This window comes from Ctenopharyngodon idella, chromosome 13 (assembly GCF_019924925.1).
Source record: "Ctenopharyngodon idella isolate HZGC_01 chromosome 13, HZGC01, whole genome shotgun sequence".
NCBI lineage: Eukaryota > Metazoa > Chordata > Actinopteri > Cypriniformes > Xenocyprididae > Ctenopharyngodon > Ctenopharyngodon idella.
In genome coordinates, this window is record NC_067232.1 from 36,096,367 (window position 1) to 36,121,934 (window position 25,568).

The 25,568-nt window shown below is 35.0% G+C and overlaps 2 protein-coding genes across 2 annotated transcripts in view; both read right to left on the minus strand.

The window, feature by feature from the left end:
* The window catches only part of sft2d1 (SFT2 domain containing 1), a 29,801-nt gene extending 23,482 nt beyond the window's left edge, over positions 1-6,319 (minus strand). Inside the window, exons 1-3 of the mRNA XM_051917708.1 lie at positions 6,113-6,319; positions 4,804-4,890; positions 3,655-3,740 (exon numbers count right to left, since the gene is read on the minus strand). Coding sequence (XP_051773668.1) covers positions 3,655-3,740; positions 4,804-4,890; positions 6,113-6,178 — 239 coding nt within the window. The 5' untranslated portion in view covers positions 6,179-6,319. The remainder of the gene's footprint in view (positions 1-3,654; positions 3,741-4,803; positions 4,891-6,112) is intronic.
* Positions 6,320-6,709: 390 nt separating this feature from the next.
* The window catches only part of rps6ka2 (ribosomal protein S6 kinase, polypeptide 2), a 67,880-nt gene continuing 49,021 nt past the window's right edge, over positions 6,710-25,568 (minus strand). The window contains 8 exon segments of the mRNA XM_051916831.1: positions 6,710-8,958; positions 12,211-12,348; positions 13,719-13,836; positions 15,773-15,849; positions 16,191-16,352; positions 16,521-16,679; positions 20,355-20,444; positions 20,650-20,775. Coding sequence (XP_051772791.1) covers positions 8,833-8,958; positions 12,211-12,348; positions 13,719-13,836; positions 15,773-15,849; positions 16,191-16,352; positions 16,521-16,679; positions 20,355-20,444; positions 20,650-20,775 — 996 coding nt within the window. The 3' untranslated portion in view covers positions 6,710-8,832.

The window sequence follows — 25,568 nt, forward strand, 5'->3', positions numbered from 1 at the left end:
AACATCAGCTGATAAAAACTAGACCATGCAGAGAAAATTCAAACTTTCCATTTAAAATACTGGTAACACTTTGCAATAAGGTCTCATTTGTTTACATTAATGCATTAATTATCATGAATTAACAACGAGCAGTGTATTTTTACAGCATTAATTAACCTTTGTTAATGTTAGTTAATAAAAATGTTCTTGTTCATGTTTGTTCATATAGTGCATTAAGTAATGTTAACACATTATTTGATCTTAATAATGTATTAGTAAATGTTGAGATTACCATTACCTAAGATGAATAAATGCTGTAGAAGTATTGTTCATTGTTAGTTCATGTTAACTAATGTAGTTAACTACTGTTAACAAAAGAAACCTTATTGTAAAGTGTTACTAAAATACTGTACTGATTACAGAGACTGTTCATCCTGGTGATTTCAGAGAACCAAACAGACTTGTTTCAGTCTTTGGGAACAGAACATCTTGCCACATGGCAACTCAACAACATTGTAAGAGGAGGAGAACAAACTTCTAAGCTGAACTGAAAAGACAATGCATGTCAATGGGAGCCAAAGAACATTTTTGAAGGGTATAGTTACAAGTGTCTGACAGCTTGAAAAAAAGTGTTATCTTGTCATCCTTTGAGCTGATGCACTGACAAAGCTCAAAGTTATGAAACCATTCCAAATGCATGGTTTTAGAGGACTAATCCTGTCAGGCTCTTTATGCAATCATGCCTCCAACAGATATGTAACAGAGGCATGAACAGATTCCTGAAGTCCAGGTTCATTTTAGGACAACTGTGGTCACTTTGGGTCAGTGGCAGTTGATGATTTGGTCTTCTGGTAACAGAATTGTAACAAAAATGACAAAACAGGGCAGCTTCTGGGCTATGCAAGCAGTAGCTAACAGATGATGCATAAATTGCTTTCCACAAATAGGACAGAACAGAACGTAGGGCTTGAACTGTCTTTTCTTTTTTTTTTTTTTTGCTGGAAAAAACAACAACAACAAACAAAACTAATGTAATTAACTAATGTAGTTAACTAATGTTAAAAAAATGGAACCGTATTGTAAAGCGTTATCATAATTTTATAAGGTTTGCATTTTTTTTTTTTTTTTTTTTAAACCAAATTTAGGACCTGTCTAAACACAGTTTAAAATCAGGATCAGAGAATAACACTAATAACACCAAGGTCATGGGTTTGATTATGAATGCATGAATTGGTAAAAATGTATACTTTGAATGCATTAAGTTTGGATAAAAGTGTCTGCTAAATGCAAAAAAGTCAAGTCAAATTTATTTATACAGCACTTTTCACAATACACATTGTTTCAGCTCAGCTTTACAGAAAATCATGATGTTAATGTTTATAATATCTTAACCCTTTAGTTGGCGGCGTACACTGGGGGATACAAACATTTGAGAGGCTGTGGGGAATCAGGGAAAGTTTAGGTCTCATTTCTTGGTTTCATGATGAAAGGGTGTTTGTTGTGAATATTTAGGTATATTGATTTTGTTCATAATTTTTTTTGTTTAGCTCATGGGCAGCATATAAAAACAACATGTTTGCGTATTAAATATGATACAGTAGGCTAATATATTCATTAATAGGCATTATACTTAGTGTTCAACAGAATTTTACAAGGATTGTTTAGTTTAGGTTATGAGAGAATGAATGTTTTAAAATTTAGCGTGCCAATTTGCATGGCCAAACAAGCATTCTGTTTTCAATTAATTTATACACTCAAACGGGCAACTATCCTTACTAACATTACAATAAAACTAACATTACAATAAACAATAAAATGTTAAAAAAAAAAAAAATCATGAAATTTTATTATTTATGTCCTAATTGGAAAATAGCAATACATTAATTTTCTGATTTCTCTTTATGGTCTTGCCCTCTTTATGGCTAGTATGAAATTTAACTGTGCAGACTTAACATTATAAATCTATTCATAAATATTGTTTATCACTTATTGTTTATCAGAATGTGTTACAAAGGATGTTAATTGTATGTTGTTAGATAATAAAATGTTTTAAAATAGTTTAAAATGTTGTAAAAGGCATTGCCAAACAAGAATTCAGTTTTCTATGAATTTACACCCCCAAAGTGGCAACGTATCCTGGGGGATACAAACATTAAAATCAAAATTAAAAGTCATATTTTGAAAAAAATTATCAAGTTGTATTATTTGTGTCCTAATAAGATGGAAAACAGCAATAAATTAATTTTCTGATGTGTCTTTATGGTCTTGCCAACTAAAGGGTTAAAGTCACCATGAAATGGAAGATGGACAAAAATGGACAGTTCCTATTTTTTAAGGAATATTGCAGTATTTATTATGATTTATCCATGCACATCATTATTTATTTATTTTATTTTTTTTAATTAAAGTGCTCTCATAGTTTTTAATCAAAATAACTCTGGCGTGAGAGTGGGACAACCTGTCACTCACATGAGAGTGGACAAAGAGTTCCCAATGGACAAAAGTCCTATACGTCACAATAGGGAAAAAAGACTATTGCAACTTCCGTTTTATGCCGACTTTAATTTCTTCATGCCTCAGTCGCATTTAGCAGATTAGAGCTGGGCAATAATACAGTTTAGATTTTGTGACAACACAAGCAATCAAGCAGTTATAGATATGATATATAGTATGTATTGCCCTACACAGGTTTACTGCATGTATGCAATACTTATATATATATATATATATATATATATATATATATACAACTTTATATAAAGAGCTGGGCAAAAATATAGTTACATTTTACAGCAAAATAAAATAAAAATAAAAATCAGGCAGTTAAGACTTGCTATACAGTAGATATCGCTTTACTTGAGTATACTCCATGCATGAGGAGAAAAAAGGGTAACAGGTCTGCAGATGTAACCAATAATTAAGCTGTCACTAAATAGCGGATGACCAGTTTGGGACCAAATGTTGTAGTTATTGATAAACATACATTTCACATAAATTAAAGATGTGATTGCTGCGATGATCTTGGATAACTGGGTTGAATAGTTTAAAATTTAATGTCTGGAAAACTATGTTGCTATTTATTTATAAATAGTGTCACTATTTATTAATTTTATGCTAGATAATACTGTATGTAACATACCTAATCATTTCCCCAAGTTCCAACAAAAATGCAGGATATTTGTCTATTACCTGCTCCATATCCACGGAAGTGTCAAAACTAGACAAAATTAAGTAGCCTACTTAATATCCAGTAATTCCCACCCACAAAATAATGACACAGAATCAGCATCTAAGAGACTGTGCCATCGTATGCATGTCCTATAGACCTTATGCGCCAGAGAAACAAGCGCGCCGCCATCTTTATAATATCGTCTTTGAACTTCCGTTTTTGCGGTAGCTCTGTATATTTCTAAGGCATCACTGTCAAAGAATATTTAGCTGATGAAGTGAATTTACTTGTTGTAGAGTTAATGAAAGTTATCATGAGCATTGTAATGTTTAAAGCAGATGTCTTAACAAATGTCAGTAGAACGGGAAGATTTTTAAACGAGCAGTTCATTCATAAATACGTAAGATCGCTGTGGAAATACAAACCGGAAAACAAAAGACAACGAGCACAGCGCTGAAAAGGGGCGAGGCTACATAAGGTCTATACCCAGCCATAATTACACTTACCTTGAAATTGCTGCAATGTTTCCAAGGGTGTAGAATACAGCAAACAGTTTAATACCAGCTTTAGGCAAGAAGAGGAGTGCAGTTCCCTGTTTCAGAAGATATAATGTGGCTTGTCAGTCAATTTTCAAACATTTCTATGAAATAACATGTCTGTTATAAAATAAAATCATTCTGATTTACAAACTCTCAATTTCAGAGTTTGTTCATGAACACATTAAACAATTCTGCCACCTAGTGGTGTTACAAAGCTTTTGCATAGTAGAGCGCTACATAAAAAGACAGAGTGGCCCCTCAATTACACTTAAAACTATATGAATGTTGTTGCATCAGATAACAAAATATCACACAAAGAGGCATGCTAAATGATTCTAGAGCTTTTATTAGAAGTAACATCATCAAGTAACCATAAAGTAACAGCCTACATGTATAGTTTATGGTTGCTGTAGACATTATCAGTAAAAATGTTATCACTCAACTGTGGCCAGACCACATACCAACTGAAAGCAGGAAGTGGCGTCATTAGGATAATGGTTTTACATTGCATGAAATTCAAGAACCAATGATGTTTTGCTGTCAATTACCTTTTTTTGTGTGAGAAACCAAAATTTTAGTTGTTATTAAAATTATTCAATCTTCTCAAGTATCATTTACGATTGGGGATATTGGGTATATTCAAACTTGCCACACTGAGAATGCTTATGTGACATGCAATAATCTACAGCATTTGGCATCAATGTGCCTTTTTTAAATAAACTCAAGCGTAAAGGAGATTTGTTGGAAAGATTAGCCTATTTGTCACACAAAAATATTGTATGGCTTCAGAAAACCATATAATAGAAATATAGCAGACAGATCATTATAGACTATGTTTATGGTGTTTTTTTGTTATTTTTGGAGCTTGGCAGTACAAATACCCATTCAATTTTGTTGTTTGGAAAAGAAGAAAAAAGGAGATGGGGTTGGAACGTCATGAGGGTGAGAAAATTAATTTCATTTTTGGGGGAGCTATTCTTTAAAGGCTAAGGTAACAACAAATGACTGTGGGTGTTGGAAATCAACTAGGCCAATATGTGGGCATGGCTGCTTAAAGAACAAATTACCGGACAGATAAAGACCTTAATGGGGAAATAATGAGACAAGTTAACTCACAAGTATTGAGCACAAGATCCCTGCTGCGAAACAAATGACGAACCATTTCACCCGTGTGCCGAAACCGAGTGTTGTGCTGTCCATAATCTACAGAGAAGAATCACAGGATGTTACATGATTCATAATGCCCCATGAGCAAAGATCAAAAGTTCATGTTTTTAGCATGCTGACGGCATCTGATTCATTAAAATGCCACTGACCCACAGGAAGAACAAGACAGGAATAAAATGTGCTATTGTTCTTGCTTTTCCATATTAATGGACGCATGCATTATCAAACTGATTAACAGGATTGTTGGTACTTTACATAAAAAAATAAATGTGTGGCATACTAACTGAAAAACTAAAAAGAACACATCACTGCATTTTTACAATTACAGAATTGATAAGTTACAGAATGATTTAAATCTAAAAAAGATCAAGGAAAATGAGGTTACTCATGAAATGACCCACTATCAGACACTACTGTATGTAAAACAGGTAACACTTTAGTATAGGTAACACATATTCACTATTAACTATGACTTCTTCCTCAATAAACTCCTAATTTACTTCTTATTAATAGTTAATAAGATAGTTCTTAAGTTTAGGTATAGGGTAGGATTAAGAATATAGAATAAGGTCATGCAGAATAAGGCATTAATATGTACTAATAAACAGCCAATATTCTAGTAATATGCATGCTAATAAGCAACTAGTTAAAAGACCCTAAAATAAAGTGTTACCGTAAAACATATCTAGTGACATTTAAAAGGACAAAACAACTAGAGAGGGTCTGAAACTGTTTAAAACCCAGTGTCAGATATTTCAGTTTGGCTTGCAGAAAATAAACAACATCCGGATGTCATGACCTTACCTCACATGATCCTTTCCCTCAGGAAGCATGTAAAACCGGCAGTGTTAACAAATATCATTATCAGATAACAAACTTTTGCAAACAAATAAAAGACAGAGCTGGTGTTATTGCAGTACTGTCCAAAATAGAGCAACATTACTATGTAATCACTTTATGTAGACTCATTCTCCTTACAAACACGTACCCTAGTATTACTATGATTTATGATAACAACCATGTTGTTGTTGTTGTTGTTTTTTTAACTCTGCAATGACGGTACCATAGTACACTTTGCAGGACACAAGAGGTATGGTATGGTAATCATTCACCTCCATGGTATTACTATTTGTTATCACAGTACTTTTGTAAGAACTCAAAGGAAGTTAAAAATACCAACACTGTCAAACTCTGTGGGCACTGGGGCCTCTCAGACGCAGAAAAACTACCAACAAACACACTTTTACTCTCCTTATACCTGAGATGTAAGTCCCACTTCTTCATTCTCGTCTCGACCACTTAATACACGACGCAACTTGTCCATCGTTGCTCGTCAGGTGAAATATTGCTCAGTTGAAATTATCCAACAACTTCCTCGAAGTTCAGCATTGACACACAAACTAGACGTTACTTTTCTCCACCCGTATTCCGTGAGCTCTGCCCTTCATGTCACTGCTGACTGATATGGTTGGGCATACTATAATGAGTGACTTCTAAACTACCCAATCGTATACAGATGTGGAAGATCGATAGCCAATCCTAACACAGGAGGCGGGCATTGCCAAAATGTAGGTGGAACGTGCATGCGCAGATTTGATCTCTGTCGGTTTTTTTTTTTGACTTGTACGCCCGTTGTACATGACATGCTTGCTGTGGGCTCAAACTCAGCTCCTGGAGGGCCACAGCTCCAGGAGCCTGTTATGAATATGTTAATGTACTTGATTATTTATTTAAACGACTAGTAAGGTGCACACAGTCTAGTCTAGTTATACCATATATTAATTTCAAGAACTGCAAATTAATTTCAACATTTAAGTAGGCTATCAATCACACATCATAATATTATTGACACCAGTTTGATCACATTTTTTTGTATTTTATTTATAATTTTTTGGTATGCAAGCCAACACAGAGCATAAAAGTATAATTATTTATTTAGCAAGGACAGATCCTAATACTTTTGCTGTTTGGTAGGTATCACCGTATGTCTCTACACCTGATGCACAGCATAAACTGTGAAGCACTGATGCACTGACATAAACCTGTTTCTGAGTATTGTTATAAAACAAAAATTTAAAACTTCACATTTCACATGTAAAAAATAAGCCACATCAGCAAAAGATAAAGTGTAAAGATAAAAGACCTCACACAGCCCAGAATGTGTTTCTCTGATTAACAGAGCTTCATTTTGGAAAAGGTGTTGATCATATTGATACAAAAATAGTGGACTGTCTTCTAGAGAGTAATTTTTATCATACAAAATTAAGGTTATTTTCATCTGTACTGCTATCATTAAACTTTCAGAGGCTGCTACAAATTGTGTATGGCATGCGAATAGAATGTCTGATTATTCATAATTAAGCAGAATGTATGTGTGGAGAGCAGATTTTCTAATGCACGGTTATGAACTAATGCATATAGCCTGTTGGTTACACTTTATTTTGATGGTCTAAATTAGATCTACTAACTATTAGTAACTTTGCAAGTATGTCAACTAACTCTCATTAGAGTATTACTAGACTATAGTATACTGTTAGGTTAGGGTTAGTAGAATAAGTTGACATGTAGTTGCAAATAGTCTGTAGAATGTTTGTTGGGACCATCAAAATAAAGTGTTAGCAGATATTAAGCAGACAGTCTACTAATATTCTAATGACTGCTAGTTGACATGCAGATGCAAAGTTAATTATAGTAAGTAGAATGTCTGAAGTGGACCATCGAAACAAAGTGTTACTGCAAGTTATGACTTCTGATGGAAGAATAATGTAATACTGGTTAAGGTTGCCTTTAACGTCATTTAACAGAAGATTATAATGGATAACTGTAATTGGAATAGATGATGACCTCAGTACATAAAGCATGTCACGTGTTTTCAAGATCATTGATCTGAAGACTTTCCAATATATGTTAGATTATTTTGGTAATCTAGTTTGAACTGTATTTTTACACTTTTTTTTTTTGTACATTTCTATGAAAGTGAAAATACATGCACATGTTTATATTCTAAATTTTATTTCTTTATCATTGTTCAATCAATCTAGTGCAAAGGTGTGGCACTTGTTTAGGTTTCGTGCTTATGCATAAAGGTCACTTAAAAATAATTAGATAAAAATGTATGAGATATCTTCAATAAACACATAAATACTTAAATAATTATATAGATAAACGTGCATATCAACAAATACATTTATAAAATAAGTAAATAAATAAACAAACCAACCAATTTGGTCCAAATACGCAAGATGAAAAAAAAAATAAACATTCGAATTAAACACAGCTGTGTTCGAAAAAATTCTCAGCATTACATAAGACCAATAAACTAAAAAAAAAAAAGATAAAAAAGTTAAACTGGGACATAAAGAAAGTAGTAAAACAAAAACTAAAATGACATGAAAGATGTTCTTTGTGCTTTCATTAGCATGTTAGAACCATTTGTTTGTCATAAAAATACATACTGTACTTGGCATGCATGTTCAAAAGATGCTAATAATGCTGGCATATTAAAGGCGCAGCACTCTCACCATGAAAGACCAAAGCATCTTCTGCCAACTTCTACATGGCTCTAATTGAAGTGTCTGCAGCAAGTAGTAGCAACTTTTATGAATGACTCGGTTTCCGACCGACTGCACACAGTTTGGGAAAGATAACTGTGATCTTTGCTATGCACCATTAAAAGGAAACACTCCATGATGCTACACTCCAAAGGTTCACAAGGGTTGAACACACAAAAAATCCGCAAGATCTGTTTTTGTGCACTGACAGCTGTGATGTTTGCATCTGGCCCTCATCAATCTCCACATCAGCAGAGTCACTTGGCAGATCATTTGTCTCTCTTTGGAGATAGCTCTGACACTTTCTGGTCAATCCAATTTTTCCACTCTGCTCCGGATGCTTTGGTGGTTGTCTGGTACCTTGTCCGAAGCCTGGGCGTTCTGACATTTCTTAAAGCTGTAGACGCTCCCGTGTCTGGCCGGAGTGCTATAGACGAGTGGATGTTAGTCTTTTCATGCCTCTTCTCTGAGCCAAACTGGAAGAGAGCACTGGCTCCAGTTTGGGGGCCTGAGGTGATCTATTCAAAGCGGAGTATGTGGCAGCCATCGCTCCCTAGGAAATGATGTCATAGATTGAATTAATATATCATGAATTAAACAATGTCAAAGCATTAGCTGAAACCCAAAAGTAGGATCTATGGCCCTGTTTCCACCTGGTATTAAGATTGATCGGATCACAAGTAGATGAGAGAGACACAATCCCGTTTACACCTGGTATTTTAATCTGTCTCTTTTGTCTACTTTCAACTACTTCTGTCCTGTTTCTTCGAGGGGAGGGTCTATGGGCGGGTAAATGTATGTGTTTTTTCAGATCTTTCGATCTAATGGACAAAATAAGCTTGCACAATTTACATATGAATGGCTGGAGACGACTGAAAAACACACAGAGCAGCAGCTTTCCTTACTGCTCTGACAGCCGCAAGACCAGCCGAACGCTGTGAGTACGTGTTACAAATCAGGAATGGTGAGAGAACATTGTGCTTGGTATGTTTTTCATCTTCAAACCAAACTTGGGTCTTCAGCTGACAAAGTTTAAATCCCATCTGGCTAGCGCGCTTAGTAGAGTAGGCGGTCTTTTGTGGCTGTTCAAACACATTCGACCACATGAGCGTTTCCAATATGAAAACAATCTGAAACAATCAAACTTTTCGACTACCTCTGGTCGAAAGTGGACAAGCTCAAAACGTTTTAGACCCCATTTACACCTGTATTTAGCGTCGTCCACTTGTGATCCGATCGACCAAAACACAACTTAGTACCAGGTGGAAAGAGGGCCTTTGACAATTCAAAGTTACAGTTAAAATTGTATGCAACAATATTTCATGTTAGTTGCCTGATGTTGATAGTATGTACACTACTGTTCAAAAGTTTGGGATTAAGGCCCATTCACACGAAGGACCATAGATATAACGCTAACGATAAAGATATAGTTCTAAAAAACGTTCTAAATATAAAAGAATAGCAGAGTCCACACCACAACTATAACGATAATGGCACAGAGACACAATATTGGAATCACTTTCAGAATATTTTTTTTTCCAGCTGATGAATAATAAAAACATTGACAGCCAACCAGAATCAGTCCTGCTTTAGAGAGCTCAAGCAATTAAAGCAGCAGACAACAAAACTGCAGTGCATTTAGAATAAACAGAACGTTATCGTCAGCTGGTGTGGACACTAATATAGTTATCTTTATAGTTATCATTCTTGGTGTAAACAGGCCTTTAGTAAGATTTGTTTCTTAAGAAATTAATACTTTTATTTAGCAAGGGGGCATTCCAAATTAAAATAAACAACTGAATCCCTTCACAAAGGGCCCTTCCACAAGTCCATTAGCGAAGGGCACATGCGATGGTCACTTCGAGGATGTAATTTTAGCGTTTATGGTCATGTGAGACAGGGTGGCGAATCCTCACAATTCTAAAAAAAAAAAAACCTCATAAAATCCTCATTTTAAAACTAGAGAGATTTGTTAACGTATAACAGAATAATTCAAGTTGTTTTATGTTTGTGATATATTACACACATTTTTGTCGTACATTGCATATGAAATAATTTTCATAGGTAAGATGTGTGTAAAGGATTACTCCACTTTCAAATTAAAATTTCCTGATAATTTACTCACCCCCATGTCATCCAAGATGTTCATGTCTTTCTTTCTTCAGTTGAAAAGAAATGAAGGTTTTTGATGAAAACATTCCAGGATTATTCTCCTTATAGTGGACTTCAATGGACTCCAAATGGTTGAAGGTCAAAATTGCAGTTTCAGTGCAGCTTCAAAGAGCTCTACACGATCCCAGACAAGGAATAAGGGTCTTATCTAGTGAAACGATCGGTCATTTTCTAAAAATAATTGTAAAATTATATACGTTTCAACCATAAACGCTCGTCTTGAACTAGCTCTCTTCTTCTTCTTCTCTATTAGAATTCCGGCAGTGTAGACGCTGCTAAGTGTATTACTGTACTGACCTCCACAGGTCAAAGTTTAAACTAAATTCTCATGTACAATATGCTTGTGCAGGTATATAACAATTAGTTCAAACTTTGACCTGTAGAGGGCAGTAATACACTTAGCAGCATCTACACCGCCGGAAGAAGAAGAGAGCTAGTTCAAGACGTTTATGGTTAAAACGTATATTATTATTTTTTTTTTTTTTTTAGAAAATGACAGATCATTTCGCTAGATAAGACCCTTATTCCTCGTCTGGGATCACGTAGAGCTCTTTGAAGCTGCACTGAAACTGCAATTTTGACCTTCAACCATTTGGAGTCCATTGAAGTCCACTATAAGGAGAAAAATCCTGGAATGTTTTTATCAAAAACCTTAATTTCTTTTCAACTGAACAAAGAAAGACATAAACATCTTGGATGACATGGGGGTGAGTAAATTATCAGGAAATTTTAATTTGAAAGTGAACTAATCCTTTAATAGTAGATATGTTATGTAAATGTGACTACATGCAGGGTCCAAAGAAGAGCAGAGAGGGAATACACTCATACTCACACATACATGACATATTTTAAAAACATAATTATAAAATGTATATTTAGTTGAAACAATTATATTAACAGAAATAATAAGAAATTCCTGTTGTAAGAACAGCTAATGGAGTGATGGACTCTGAGCTGTGTCGTCATGGTAACATTCAGGTGAAGATAATGAGGAAGAACATTCACCAAGAACATTCCAAACGGCTACATTATGACACTCAAGTGCCCTGTCCCTCCAAAGGCCCCACTTCAAGGGCTCTGCCCTTCAGAGTAGGGCACAGGGATGCTCACTTAAAATTCTGCTTTGTCATCACAGAAATAAATTACTTTTTAAAATATATGAATATAGAAAACACTTATTTTAAATTCTAATGCTATTTCACAATATTACTGTTTTATTGTATTTTAAATAACTGATTAAATAAATGAGCCTTGGTTAGCATAAGAAACTTCTTTCAAAAATCTTACCGACCCCAAATTTTTGAACAGTAGTGTACGCACTGTCAGTACAGAAAAATAGCTTTTTTTGTGATATTTATCCTATATATTTCTCCTCTATATATCAAAAACTGACCCTTTGTTAATTCACCATGGTAGCATTTGTTTGATTTGTTTTCACTATATTGTTTTTCTTTAGTATACAGTTATGACTTCCTTTTAATTCCCATTCCAAGTCAAAAGAACTATTCGTTTAGGTGTAAAACATTTGAAGTGGAACAGATGCAATTTTACAGGTGAACATGAGGTGGCGATATTGCACTTTGATAGTGGAGACTGGATCTGGCAGCAGCAGATGGGATGATAGGAGCAGTACCTTCACCAGTTGCACGTCCTGTCTGATCAGCTGGCTCTGAGATAACTCATCGCGGTTCACTATCCACTGATGTCTGAGAACAAGAGGCGCCGTCAGCCGCTGATGAGGATCCACATGTAGCATTTTAGTGACAATGTCCTGTTAAAAAAAAAATATCATTAGTATTTTTTGTTTGTTTTGCTTTCTGAGGCTGAAATCATTTAGATCCTAATGAAGATGAATTAAAGGATGACATGCCTTCACAGCTGATAGTAAAGCTGAATATGCACATTATTACTAGGGCTGGGCGATATATCAAATACATACAATGTATTTACTATTATATTGCTAGCAATATAAAATTAAGTATTGTGATGATGTTAACATGCTTATATTTTGTCATTAAGTTTCCTAAAGAGCGTTTCATCAGACTGGTTTACCAATCCGTCTCAATTTAGTATTAGAGTTGATAAGTTAGGTTCAGCTCTGTAAAACAATTCAAATCAAATTCAACAAAATAACCAAAATTATTTGTTTGTGTCATCACTCAAAAATGATCACGGACATCCCTGCATGGGTTTTATTGCATTTTTATTGCCTAAATAAATAATCTACATTGCTGTCTATTACTGAACAGTAATATTGATATACACTGCTATATATCAAAAGTTTGGAATAATTATTTGATCAAAAATGCAGTAAAAAGCATTAATATTGTGAATAATATTACAATTTAGTAAAAATAGCTATATTGTGAAATATTACAGTTTAAAATAACTGTTTTCTGGTTTAATATATCTTAAAATGTCATTTATTTCTGTGATGCAAAGCTGAATTTTCAGCATCATTACTCCAGTCTTCAGTGTCACATGATCCTTCAGAAATCATTCTAATATGCTGATTTGCTGCTCAATTATTATCAATTATTTTTGGTACTCAATAATAATAATAATAATAATAATAATAATAATAATAATGGTATTGTTATTATCAATGTTGAATACATTTTGCTGCTTAATATTTTTGTGGAAACTTATTTTTCAGGATTCTTTGATGAATATGAAAATTCAAATCTTTTGAAATCTTTTGTAATATTATAAATGTTTTTATGGATCACAGTTTATACAGAAATATCAAGCAGCAAAAACTGTTTTTGACATTGACAACAATAAGAAATGTTTCTTGAGCACCAAATCACCATATTAGAATGATTTCTGAAGGGTCATGTGACTCCAAGACTGAATTAATGATGCAAAAAACAAGAATAAACTACATTTTAAAATGTATTCAAATAGAAAACAGTTATTTTTTGATAATATTTTTGTTGTGTTCATTTAGTGAAAAGAAGTGTGGAATACATGCCTTGATTATTTTTAAATAGATTTTACTTCTTGTATTAAACAACAAAAATAATGTCATTAATATTGTCAAAAAGCAAAAAAAAAAAAAAATATTAAGATACTAATTTTGGTTTACGGGCTATATATTGCCCAGGCCTAATCACAACATGCAAAAATAAGAAACCTGACCTTGGCTGCGTCAGACACTGTGTCCCAGTTGCCTCCTGAGAGGGCAAATTTCCCACTGCCAATGCGAGCCAAGATCTCCTCTGGTGTGTCGTCAGGGCCGTTAGCGAAGGGCGTGAAACTGTGGGACAGATTGAGTGCTGAGTGTGTGAAAGAACTTGTGAATGTGCCCTTTCAGAGAAAGGGTGAGAAGAGAAAGAAAAGAGTGGCTTTTTTTGTAATACCCCCATTTCCACTGAGTTATTTTTAGTATACACATATGGCTAGGTCAGAAGAGCGAGATGAATTTTTTTCAAATGTTCTGATTACACAGAGGTTTAAAGCTCAATCCATAGTCAGGAACATTAAATTGAGAGTGCTGCTTGGCTTCTGATAGCTCTGGCATTGTGTTCAGTACAATTACTCTGTGACTTGACCCGGCTTACCTAGTAATCCCCTCCACCCTGCTCTAGAAATTAGTCCCTTCATCTGGGCAATGGGAAAAAGGATGTTCTACATAGGGTTTTGATTCGTTCGTGTTGACAAGTCACTCATAATTTTATAGAAAATTACGAAAATTAAGGCTGTGCTCTTAGGTCATGTGGGTAGATTGATTTTTATTGAAATTATTCTGATGGTAGAAAGATGTTAGCTTATATCATGCCTAGATTGAATACTGTCAGTTCATTAAGAGCAACAGACTCTGTTCATATTGAGATTAGTTAAACATGAAAAAAACTTGCAGCACAAGTAATATGGTAATATGGACTTATATATATGGTAATTATATGGTAATATGGAGTATATACTAGGACTGGTTTTCTTTCTACTGTTTTTGAAAGTGAGCTTTTAGCTATTACTGAGAACCTCACTCGTACGAATTCGTATGTTTTTTGCTAAATTGTAAGTATTTTATGAGTTGCCAAATTCGTATGAATTTGTACGAATGACCTACCCCTAACCCGCCCCTAAACCTACCCGTCACTGGAGTTTAGACAAATTGTATGAATTCGCCACCTCATAAAATACGTACGAATTGGTCGTGAGATAGCGTTGGTAAAATTGTTGACTATCAGGTTTGGGCACCCCTACTTATTCTTTATTATTACTGTTTTCCACATATTAGAATAACATAAGGTCATAAAATAGTTACATGGAAATTATGTAATGACCACAAAATCAAATCAAATATTTCATAATCAAGCTTCTGCAAACTTTTTCCAGATTTCAGCTCTGCTGGAGTAGATAACGTGCATTCTGGGATGCTTTTTTAAAAACACTACTAAAGATTCACATGTATGCTTAACATGTGATGAATCATTTTCCTTCATTATCTCAGCTATTTAATTGTCTTTATTAAAATTACTGTATAGTTTTTAAATATATATATATATATATATATATATTTAGATACAATTTATATTTGTCTACAAAACTAATTTTAACTAATGAAGGTTTTTTATATCATGAGAAACAAAAATTAAGTCAAATATGTACAAACTTTTGCCTTGAAAATATAAACTGTGATTATACATTTAAATACTTCATACACTACCGTTCAAATCTTTGGGGCCAGTAAGATTTGTAAGATGTTTTTGAGGTCTCTTATGCTCACCAAAGCTGCATTTATTTAAACAAAAATATTGTGCATATATTGTGAAATATTACAATTTTAAATAATTATTCCCTAATCTAATATATTCCTGTAATTTATTCCTGTGATGCAAAGCTGAATTTTCAGCATCATTACTCCAGTCTTCAGTATCACATGATCCTTCAGAAATCATTCTAATATGCTGATTTGGCACTTAAGTAACATTTATTATTATTATCGAATTGCAAACAGTTATGACACTTTTTTTTTCCTTCAGAATTCTTTGATGAATAGAATGAATGGCATTTATTTGAAATAGATTTTTTTGTAACAATTGAATCATTTGATCAATATAATGCATTTAGTATTTTATATATTTTCTTTAAAAATCAAAAAAATATATTAAAAATCTTACTGACCACAAACTTTTGAATGGTAGAGTATATGTAATATATAACATATCTCCAGTTAAGGCTCAACTTACCCTGCCAGCATGGTGTAAAGTAAGATTCCCAGACTCCAGATATCACAGGCGGCATCATATCCCTGTTTCTTCAGTACCTGTATGAATCACAGGTTTGTTGTTATAAATTGGACAACATATATTATAAAACACGTATATTATAAAACAGTTTTTTAAATTTCTTTGGTGAAATTTCCACAAGCAAATGGTGCATCAAAACTTTCAGTACTAACCAGATCATCCAAAATTTTTCAGACATTTCAGCATATTTTCAATTATGTTAGTACAATACACAAAATGACAATGCATCCTTTTCACTAAAAGCAATTGTTATTTTAAATAATTTTACATGTGTGACGTTTTACAAACATTGAAAAATATATTTTTTTAGATTAATAAATCATAACAGCACAGAAAAGAAAAATGGATCTAAAATTACCTCTGGAGCCACAAAGTTTGCGGTGTAGCACGGTGTCATGAGCAGACCATTTTCAGCCCTTAACTGTTTGGCAAAGCCAAAATCACAGATTCTGATGGACTCTGGGTCACCCGTTTCATCGACATACAGAATGTTGCTGGGTTTCAAGTCTCGATGCACAACCTGAACACAGAAATAGAAACAACGATGTAGTAAATTCTACAGTGTGACTTAAAAGTGACAAAAATTTGTGTAATTTGTTGTATTAGAACTTGTATGGTATGTTTATCTTCGTTAGCAACTGAACAACTAACTATTTAGTGTCCCCTCTGTGAGAACATGCAAACTGACCCCCTGTGAATGCAGATACTCCACAGTCTTGGTGATGGTGCAGAGCACAGCTGAGGCCTCCCGTTCTGAGAAGCACTTCTGCCGCAGGATCCGGTCCAGCAGCTCTCCCCCTCTCATCAGCTCCATCACCAGATACACAAACTTCCCGTCATCATAGACCTGCAGCACACAGCACAGCGCTCACTCTCTCCATCACACTGCAGTGATGCAGCCTTCACTCACAGACAGGAGGGAGCCCATGAGGGCTTATATAACCAGAAGAGAACTTGTGAAATTGGATCAAAGGTAATGCAGGTTAACATAATAAGACAGCTGAGATAAAGGTCCTAAAAACATTTAAAATTATATTAGTGGGCTGCAGTGTTTTGTAAAATTCTGAATTCTTTTCAGTCCAAGAATTTAAACTGATTCGGCCACAACACACAGTATGTTGAATTGGAATACACACAACACACAGGATATTGAAAGAGGAGTTTGAAATGGAATTCAAACACACAACAGAAGAGTTTCATTAGTCTAATAGCTAATTTGGATTAATTATGTCTATTTATTTCCAGATATGAAGATTTTTTTTTTCACCCAACTGATTAGACAGTTTCAGACCTAAATTTATAAAAAATGAATATTGATATCAAAACTGAAATCTACCCTAGTGAAATTTTTTTTTAATACATTTATTTTGTGCTAAGTATGCTACAAATACATTTACATATTTATGTGCCGGTGTTCAACTTCAATGCAGTGAAAACACGTAAAAACATATCTAAAATTGGAGAGTGGTGTGATCGACTGTACAAATACATTCAACAAGTAATCTGAGCTATCTTTTTACAGCCTACCGAAAGCTACAGAAAAAGCTTTTTTTCGCAAAAACAACACAAATTTCAGGCGGTGAAACGTGGATTTGAAGTTACCATTTTGTGTCAGATATGTTGAATTTTGCTGTAAGGTTATATATTGTATTGACAACTTATCAGTTACATATTTACCATCTTATATTCTGCGTAACTGTAAAGTTTTCGTCAGCATTTTTAAAAAAAAAAACATACATAATGATGAGCCTTGTGTTCTACAAAGGGGGATGGTTAGATAATGTTAGACAAACCCAGGTTTCCTTACAAAGCAAGTTTAGATACACTCTATTGCCAAATGTATGGGGACACCCCTCAAAATCATTGAATTCAGGTGTTCCAAACACTTCCATTGCCACAGGTGTATAAAATCAAGTACCTAGGCATGCAGACTGCTTCTACAAACATTTGTGAAAGAATGGGTCGCTCTCAGGAGCTCAGTGAATTCAAGCGTGGTACTATGACAGGTTGCCACCTGTGCGATAAGTCCATTTGTGAAATTTCCTCACTACTAAATATTCCACGTTAGTGGTATTAACTGTTAGTGGTATTATAACAAAGTGGAAGCAATTGGGAACAACAGCAACTCAGCCACGAAGTGGTAGGCCAAGTAAAAATCACAGAGCAGGGTCAGCGCATGCTGAGGTGCACAGTGCGCAGAAGTTGGCAACTTTCTGCAGAGTCAATAGCTACAGACCTCCATACTTCGTGTGGCCTTCAGATTAGCTCAAGAACAGTGCGTAGAGAGCTTCATGGAATGGGTTTCCATGGCGGAGTGATGAATCACGCTTCTCTGTCTGGCAATCCGATGGACGAGTATGAGTTTGGCGGTTGCTGCATTGTGCCAAGTGTAAAGTTTGGTGGAGGGGGGATTATGGTGTGGGGTTGTTTTTTAGGGGTTGGGCTTGGCCCCTTAGTTCCAGTGAAAGGAACTCTTAATGCTTCAGCATACCAAGACATTTTAGACAATTGCATGCTCCCAACTTTGTGGAACAGTTTGGGGATGGCCCCTTCCTGTTCCAACATGACTGCGCATCAGTGCACAAAGCAAGGTCCATAAAGACATGGATGAGCAAGTTTGGTGTGGAGGAACTTGACTGGCCTGCACAGAGTCCTGACCTCAACCTGATAGAACACCTTTGGGATGTAATAGAGCAGAGACTGTGAGCCAGGCCTTCTCGTCCAACATCAGTGCCTGACCTCACAAATGCGCTTCTAAAAAAATGGTCAAAAATTCCCATAAACACACTCCTAAACCTTGTGGAAAGACTTCCCAGAAGAGTTGAAGCTGTTATAGCTGCAAAGGGTGGGCCAACTCCATATCTCTATGGATTAAGAATGGGATGTCATTAAAGTTCATGTGCACGTAAAGGCAGACGTCCCAAAACTTTTGGCAAAATAGTGTAGATAAATTTTAAGGTCTGTTAAAATCTGCCTGACGGTAACAGCGGACAGTTATTCAGATAACTTTAAAAGTTTCTACAAAATATATTGAAACAAATAGAGTATCCATTGATGTCCTCGTCACTTGAATTTCGGCAACAAATCTTGTTTGTTATCAAGTGTCAAGTCAAGCCAAATTTAATTGTGTAGTGCTTCACAATACACATCATTTCCAAGACGCTTTACATTAAGTCATAATGTCTATAATGCCTTAGTGCTTTAAAAAGTTTTATGGCTGGCTGATATGATGATAAATAACAATGATATAAGTAATCATTCGGATTTAGATCAACCTATAGTATGTATAGTGTTGTCTAATAAATAAAGCATTCACAGGCAAACAAAATCAGAATGTTGAAATCAGGTGTAAATCAGGAACATATAAATATCAGGAAACCTGATTCCTGGTCACATGTCCATGTCCATGAACCACTGGTTCTTTGTAAGTTGTTGTAAGGATCACTGTCAAGTCCAAATGCCTTTAAAGGATTAGTTCACCCAAAAATGAAAATTCTGTCTTTAATTACTCACCCTCATGTCGTTCCACACCCGTAAGACCTTTGTTCATCTTCGGAACACAAATTAAGATATTTTAGATAAAATCCAAAGGCTTGTGAGGCCTCCATTGCCAGCACTTTCAACACTTTCAATGCCCAGAAAGCTACTAAAGATATATTTAAAACAGTTCATGTGAGTACTGTGGTTCAACCTTAATGTTATGAAGTGACGAGAATACTTTTTGTGCGCCCAAAAAAACAAAATAGCGACTTTATTTAACAATATCTAGTGAAGGGCGATTTCAAAACACTGCTTCATGAAGCTTCGAAGCTTTACAAATCTTTTGTTTTGAATCAGTGGTTCGGAGCATGTATCAAACTGCCAAAGTCACATGAACCATTGAAATTTCGAAACACTTATGACGTAACGAAGCCTCATTTACTGAAACTTTGGCAGTTTGAGATCGTTTGGCACACAAAAAGTATTCTCGTCGCTTTATAACATTAAGGTTGAACCACAGTACTCACATGAACTGTTTTAAATATATCTTTAGTAGCTTTCTGGGCATTGAAAGTGTTGAAAGTGCTGGCAATGGAGGCCTCACAAGCCTTTGGATTTTATCTAAAATATCTTAATTTGTGTTCCGAAGATGAACAAAGGTCTTATGGGTGTGGAACGACATGAGGGTAATTAATGACAGAATTTTCAGTTTTGAGTGAACTAACCCTTTAATTTAAGCACATACACGACCTATTATGCCCCATTTTACAAGATGTAAAATAAGTCTCTGATGTCCCCAGAGTGTGTATGTGAAGTTTTAGCTCAAAATACCCCACAGATCATTTTTTATAAGGTGGTTGTGTGGTCATTTTTAGGGTGGTTGTGTACACACACTGCCAGCACACATTTATAGCCAAACACCATGCAAAAGTGAATTTTGCATAATAGGTCCCCTTTAAACTCTCAAAAATAGTCGACTACTAGTAGGGGGTCGCTATAAAACTAAAGTAGCATTTCTTTCTTTTTTCAAACTGTGACTCACATCTTTCAGAGTAATGATGTTTGGGTGCTGGCCGTATCGCAGGAGAATCTCGATTTCTTCAGACGGGTCCTTCTTGGCTCTGTCAATAATCTGAAATGAAGTGGGCTGGTCAAAAGCGGTGTCTGATAAAGCTTCGACTGACACTGAGAGATGCTGTTCTCTACGACAATTCATCAAGAGGCTCTTATGAAACAGCCTCTGCTGTTCACTAAATAATACTCTGCACTGTGTGTTTTGTCACTCAAAGAGCATTTAATGGAATCCAGTGCTTTTAAAGAGTAGATTTTATACTTACTTTAACAGCATACTCCACACTGGTGATTCTGTGGACACAACGTTTGCAGACCGAATACGCTCCAATGCCGATATCCTCCTTCAACTCATAGCCGTCAGTGAAATGAATGTTGTTGCCATGAAGCTGCTGCATTATAATACAAAAACACATTTACAAGACATTATTTATTTGATTTTAACAGTGATGAAATGACAACATTACATTAACTATGGACATGTTCCACTAACTTTTAAACTGTCTTCAATTTGAACAGTGAATCTATTAATAATAATTTATAATTTATTGCAATGCAGTGGCATCCATACATTTTAAATGTGGTTTCAGTGTCCACTGTAGGTGACGATTTTAACCCCCTAGCAACTTACAGCACACAGTAAATGTCCTCCAGGAGTAACCTGAGGTTAAGTGTCTTGCTCAAAGGCACAATGATGACAATTCACATCTCCCTTGAGGGGTTTGACCATACAACCTTTCACTTACCAACCCACATCATTAACAGCACCCCATATATCTGAAATTGACTGAAAATTTGGTTTTCTGCAACACATAACACCTCTTATTTTTCAAAAAATTTAATTTGTATTTTAAATGTACAGACATTCATAATGTACTCTAAATGTACAGACATTCATAATTTGTATATATAATTTGAAAATCTATCATTGGCTTCAATTATATCACTGTAACATTTACATGCTAAACTGTCTTTGGTCCCTTTTTTTTTTTTTTTTAAACACAAATTTATACAAACTATGGCCTTTCCTGCTGCTGAGGTCCCAGAAATCCGGACCTCATATTTTTTTCCGAGGTGTATAATAAAAGTTGTGAGATAACTGCCTACTAATAACTGTACTTTAGTGCTCCAAAGATAACATGCCTAGACGTTCTCATCTGAGCTGATCAGTGGTCTTTTAGCACTCATCAATGACTGAAATGCCAATTAAATCATGACCGACAGTAATATCCAGGGATACAAACAACTCATCCAGAGCTGTTTTCAGCATATAAGGCATAAGATTAAGAATGTATGTAGACATACACTCTAAAAAAATGATGGGTTAAAAACAACCCAAGTTGGGTTGAAAATGTTTGCCCAACGTGCTGGGCAGTTTTATTTACCCAACTATTGTTTAAAAATTACTGGCTAGCTTAAAATGAACCCACAATAGGTTGGAAATTAAAAATCAGACACATAATTACAAGAGGCAACAATAATAATCAAAAGTTGAACATTTATTAAGGCAATTTAATAAATGCTTATTGTTTAATTATTATTCATTAAACTTATTAATGAATGTTAATTTCCAACATACTTTTGGTTCATTTTAAGCAAGCAATACAGTACTTTTTAAACAATAGTTGAGTTAAATAAAACTACCCAGCAGGTTTGGCAAAGATTTAACCCAACCGCTAGGTTTGTCCATTTTCAACCCAACTTGGGTTGTTTTTAACCCAAAATGTTTTAGAGTGTATTGTGAATGAATTGTTTAGCATTTCAACTTTGTTACACATTCCTGGTAGCCTTTCAGTAAATTCACATATCCTCAGACCTACACTAGAACAAGGTAAAACATGTGGCTTATGTGTGTTTACAGGTTGAGGTTATAGTCATTTAGCCTATTAAAGTTGTGGTCAGAATTATTGGCACCCTTGATAAATATGATCAAAGATGACTGTAAAAATAAATCTGCATTGTTTATCCTTTTGATCTTTAATTCATAAAATTAGCGAAAATCTAACCTTTCATTGAAGGAAAAGAATTGAAAGTGGGGGGAAAATCACATTATGAAGTAAATGTTTTTCTCCACAACACGTCGGCCACAATTATTGGCACCCTTTTATTCAATACTTTTTGCAACCTCCTTTTGCCAAGATAACAGCTCTGAGTCTTCTCCTATAATGCCTGATGAGTTTGGAGAACACCTGACAATATCAGAGACCATTCCGTCATGCAGAATCTCTCCAGATCCTTCAGATTCCCAGCTTAATGTTGGTGCTTCTTTTCTCCAGTTCACTCCACTCATTTTTTAGGGTTCAGGTCAGGGGACTGGGTTGGCCATGGCAGAAGCTTCATTTTGTGCTCAGTGACACATTTTTGTGTTGGTTCTGATGTTTGTTTTGGATCATTGTCCTGATGGATGATACAACCACGGCCCATTATTGGATTTCTAGAAGAAGCGTTCAGGTTTAGATTTTTTATCTGTTGGTATTTGATAGAATCCATGATACCATGTATCTGAACAAGATGTCCAGGACCTCCAGCAGAAAAATAAGCCTACAACATTAAAGATCGAACAATATATCTAACCGTGGGCATGGGGTACTTTTTATTCATGTGTGCACCAAACCCATCTGGTGGGTTTGCTGCCAAAAAGCTCTTTTTTTAATTTCATCTGACCATAGAAGCCGGTCAGGTTTGAAGTTCCAGTCTTGTCTGACAACTGAATATGCTGAAGATTGTTTCTAGATGAGAGCAGAGGTTTTCCGAACAACTTGTGGGGATGCAGGTGCTGTTTGATAAATCTTTTTAGGCTTTCTGAGACTTAAGACTCAACTAATCTCTGCAATTCTCCAGCTGTGATCCTTGGAGAGTCTTTGGCCACTCAAACTTTGTTCCTCACCACGCATTAGGACGATTTAGACACACGTCCTCTTCCAGGCAGATTTGTAACATTTTTAGATGATTGGAACTTCTTAATTATTGCTCTGATAGTGGAAATGGGGATTTTCAATGCTTTAGCTATTTTCTTACAGGCACTTTCTATTTTGTGAAGCTAAACAATCTTTTGCTGCACATCAGAACTATATTCTTTGGTTTTACTCATTGTGATGAATGATTAAGGGAATTTGGCCTTTGTGTTTCCTCATGTTTATACTCCTGTGGAACAGGAAGTCATGGCTGGACAATTTCATGCTCCTAGTCACCCTGGTGTGCTAATTTTTTTTTAAAATATGAAAAGGAATATACTTCAGAGATATTTCACTCATAAAAATTTTAGGGGTGCCAATAATTGTGGCCAATGTGTTTTGGAGAAACACTTTCAATTCTTTTCCTTCAATGAAAGGTTAGATTTTTGCTAATTTTATGAATTAAAGATCAAAAGGATAAACAATGCAGATTTATTTTTATAGTCATCTTTGATCATATTTACCAAGGGTGCCAAAAATTCTGACCACAACTGTATGTTTGCTATAATATATATATTTGCTATCTATTCCTTTATTCCTTTATTCTTCTCTGTTTGACAATAAATCCTCATGTGTCTATAACCTTTGTATATCAATATGCAAATGGCTGCGTTGTGATTACAATTTAAAGGGATAGTTCAGCTAGAAATTTTTTTTTTTCTTTTTTTCACTGACACAGACAAAAATGAAAAAGACTGACATAGTTTTAAAGCTATTGTTAACCACATTTTGCCCTCCAGACATTTTAAAATGGACATATGTTTCTCAGGGGAATCTGCATTTTTCAGAGTGTGCACAGTTTTTGACCTCTGTGCTTCCAAAATCCTGTTTATGGCAATGCACAGAACCTAAACTTCCCTAAAACTTTAACACCATTCTTTTGCTGCATTGCAAGCACTGCTTTTTCCTTTAGGAAATACAAATTTAGTCTTCAATGCTTTGTAACAGTGCATTCATATTCATCGGCTAAAAGTGAAACAGACATACATATGTCAAATATGCAAATAATCAACAGCATGTTCAGGTGAACGAGACACCTCCCAAAACCAGAAGCAATTCACAGCACAGATTTAGAAATCTTCTACAAATAGATGCACTCATGCATCTTCATGAGCCAAGAGTAAGTTAATATCGTATGCTCGACAGATGCCACATCAGATCAGAATAATCTAGACAACGGCACCGCAGAACAGATATTCGCCAGTGTGCTCCCGCCAATCAATACATCTCATTCCGGTCACTGCCACATCAGCTCAGACACTTCAATAAAGCAGCTCTTCAGGTATGAACCATCTTGCAGAATTAGTTCAGATTATGTAACACGGGTCTCTTTTCTCTTCTTTTTCTTCTCATTTTTGTGCTGTGCTACACAACAGTACTTCCCTGAGGAATAGATCTGAATCGACTGCATGCGCACAGACAGACCAAGGTTAAACGAATACAGAAAACAACTTTTGCTAGGGTGACTGCAATATTTCCTGGTATGTTAGTGACTAGCCCTCAATATAGCAAAGCATGCTTTAGTGAAATATTGATTGATTCTCATCACTTATTTATCATCATGACCACCAAAACTAAGGAAACAAAATTTTGTACATTTTCTGAAGTAATGGGAGTTTGTGCAAAACCGATGCAAGTGTGGGTGGTTACTAAGGTACTGTTATGCAGTTGCTAAGATATTTTGAGTGACTATGCTAAGGTATTTTTAACATTTCACTATGCAGTTGCTGAGGTATTTTGAGTCACTCAGTTGCTAAGGTATTTTAAGTGTTTTTTTAGCATGTTACTATGTGGTTGTTAATATATTTTAAATGGCTTTTAGATGCTATATGTTTACTAAAGTAGTTTAAGTTGCATTTAGAATTTCACTGTGCAGTTGCTGAGATTTTTGGAGTTAGGTTTAGCATGTTTCCAGCTAACAGGGAACGTTCTCATAACTTCGACTAATGTTTTGGAAAGGTTCTCTCAGTTAAGTTATGAACAAACATTCTTCCAGTAACATTAATATAAAATGTTTAATGTTATCTGTTCTTCAGTAATGTTCTCAAAAGGTTAGCACAAAAACATTATTTATACATTGTTTGTAGATGTTTTTTTTTTAAATGTCCTCATAATGTTGGGAGAAAACATACTTTGAAGAACATTTTTTGATTGTTCTTTAAATATTAAGGATCACTAAATTTTTGGCTAAAAATGGCTTAAGGTTGGATGTTACACAGCAAAACCCCCTG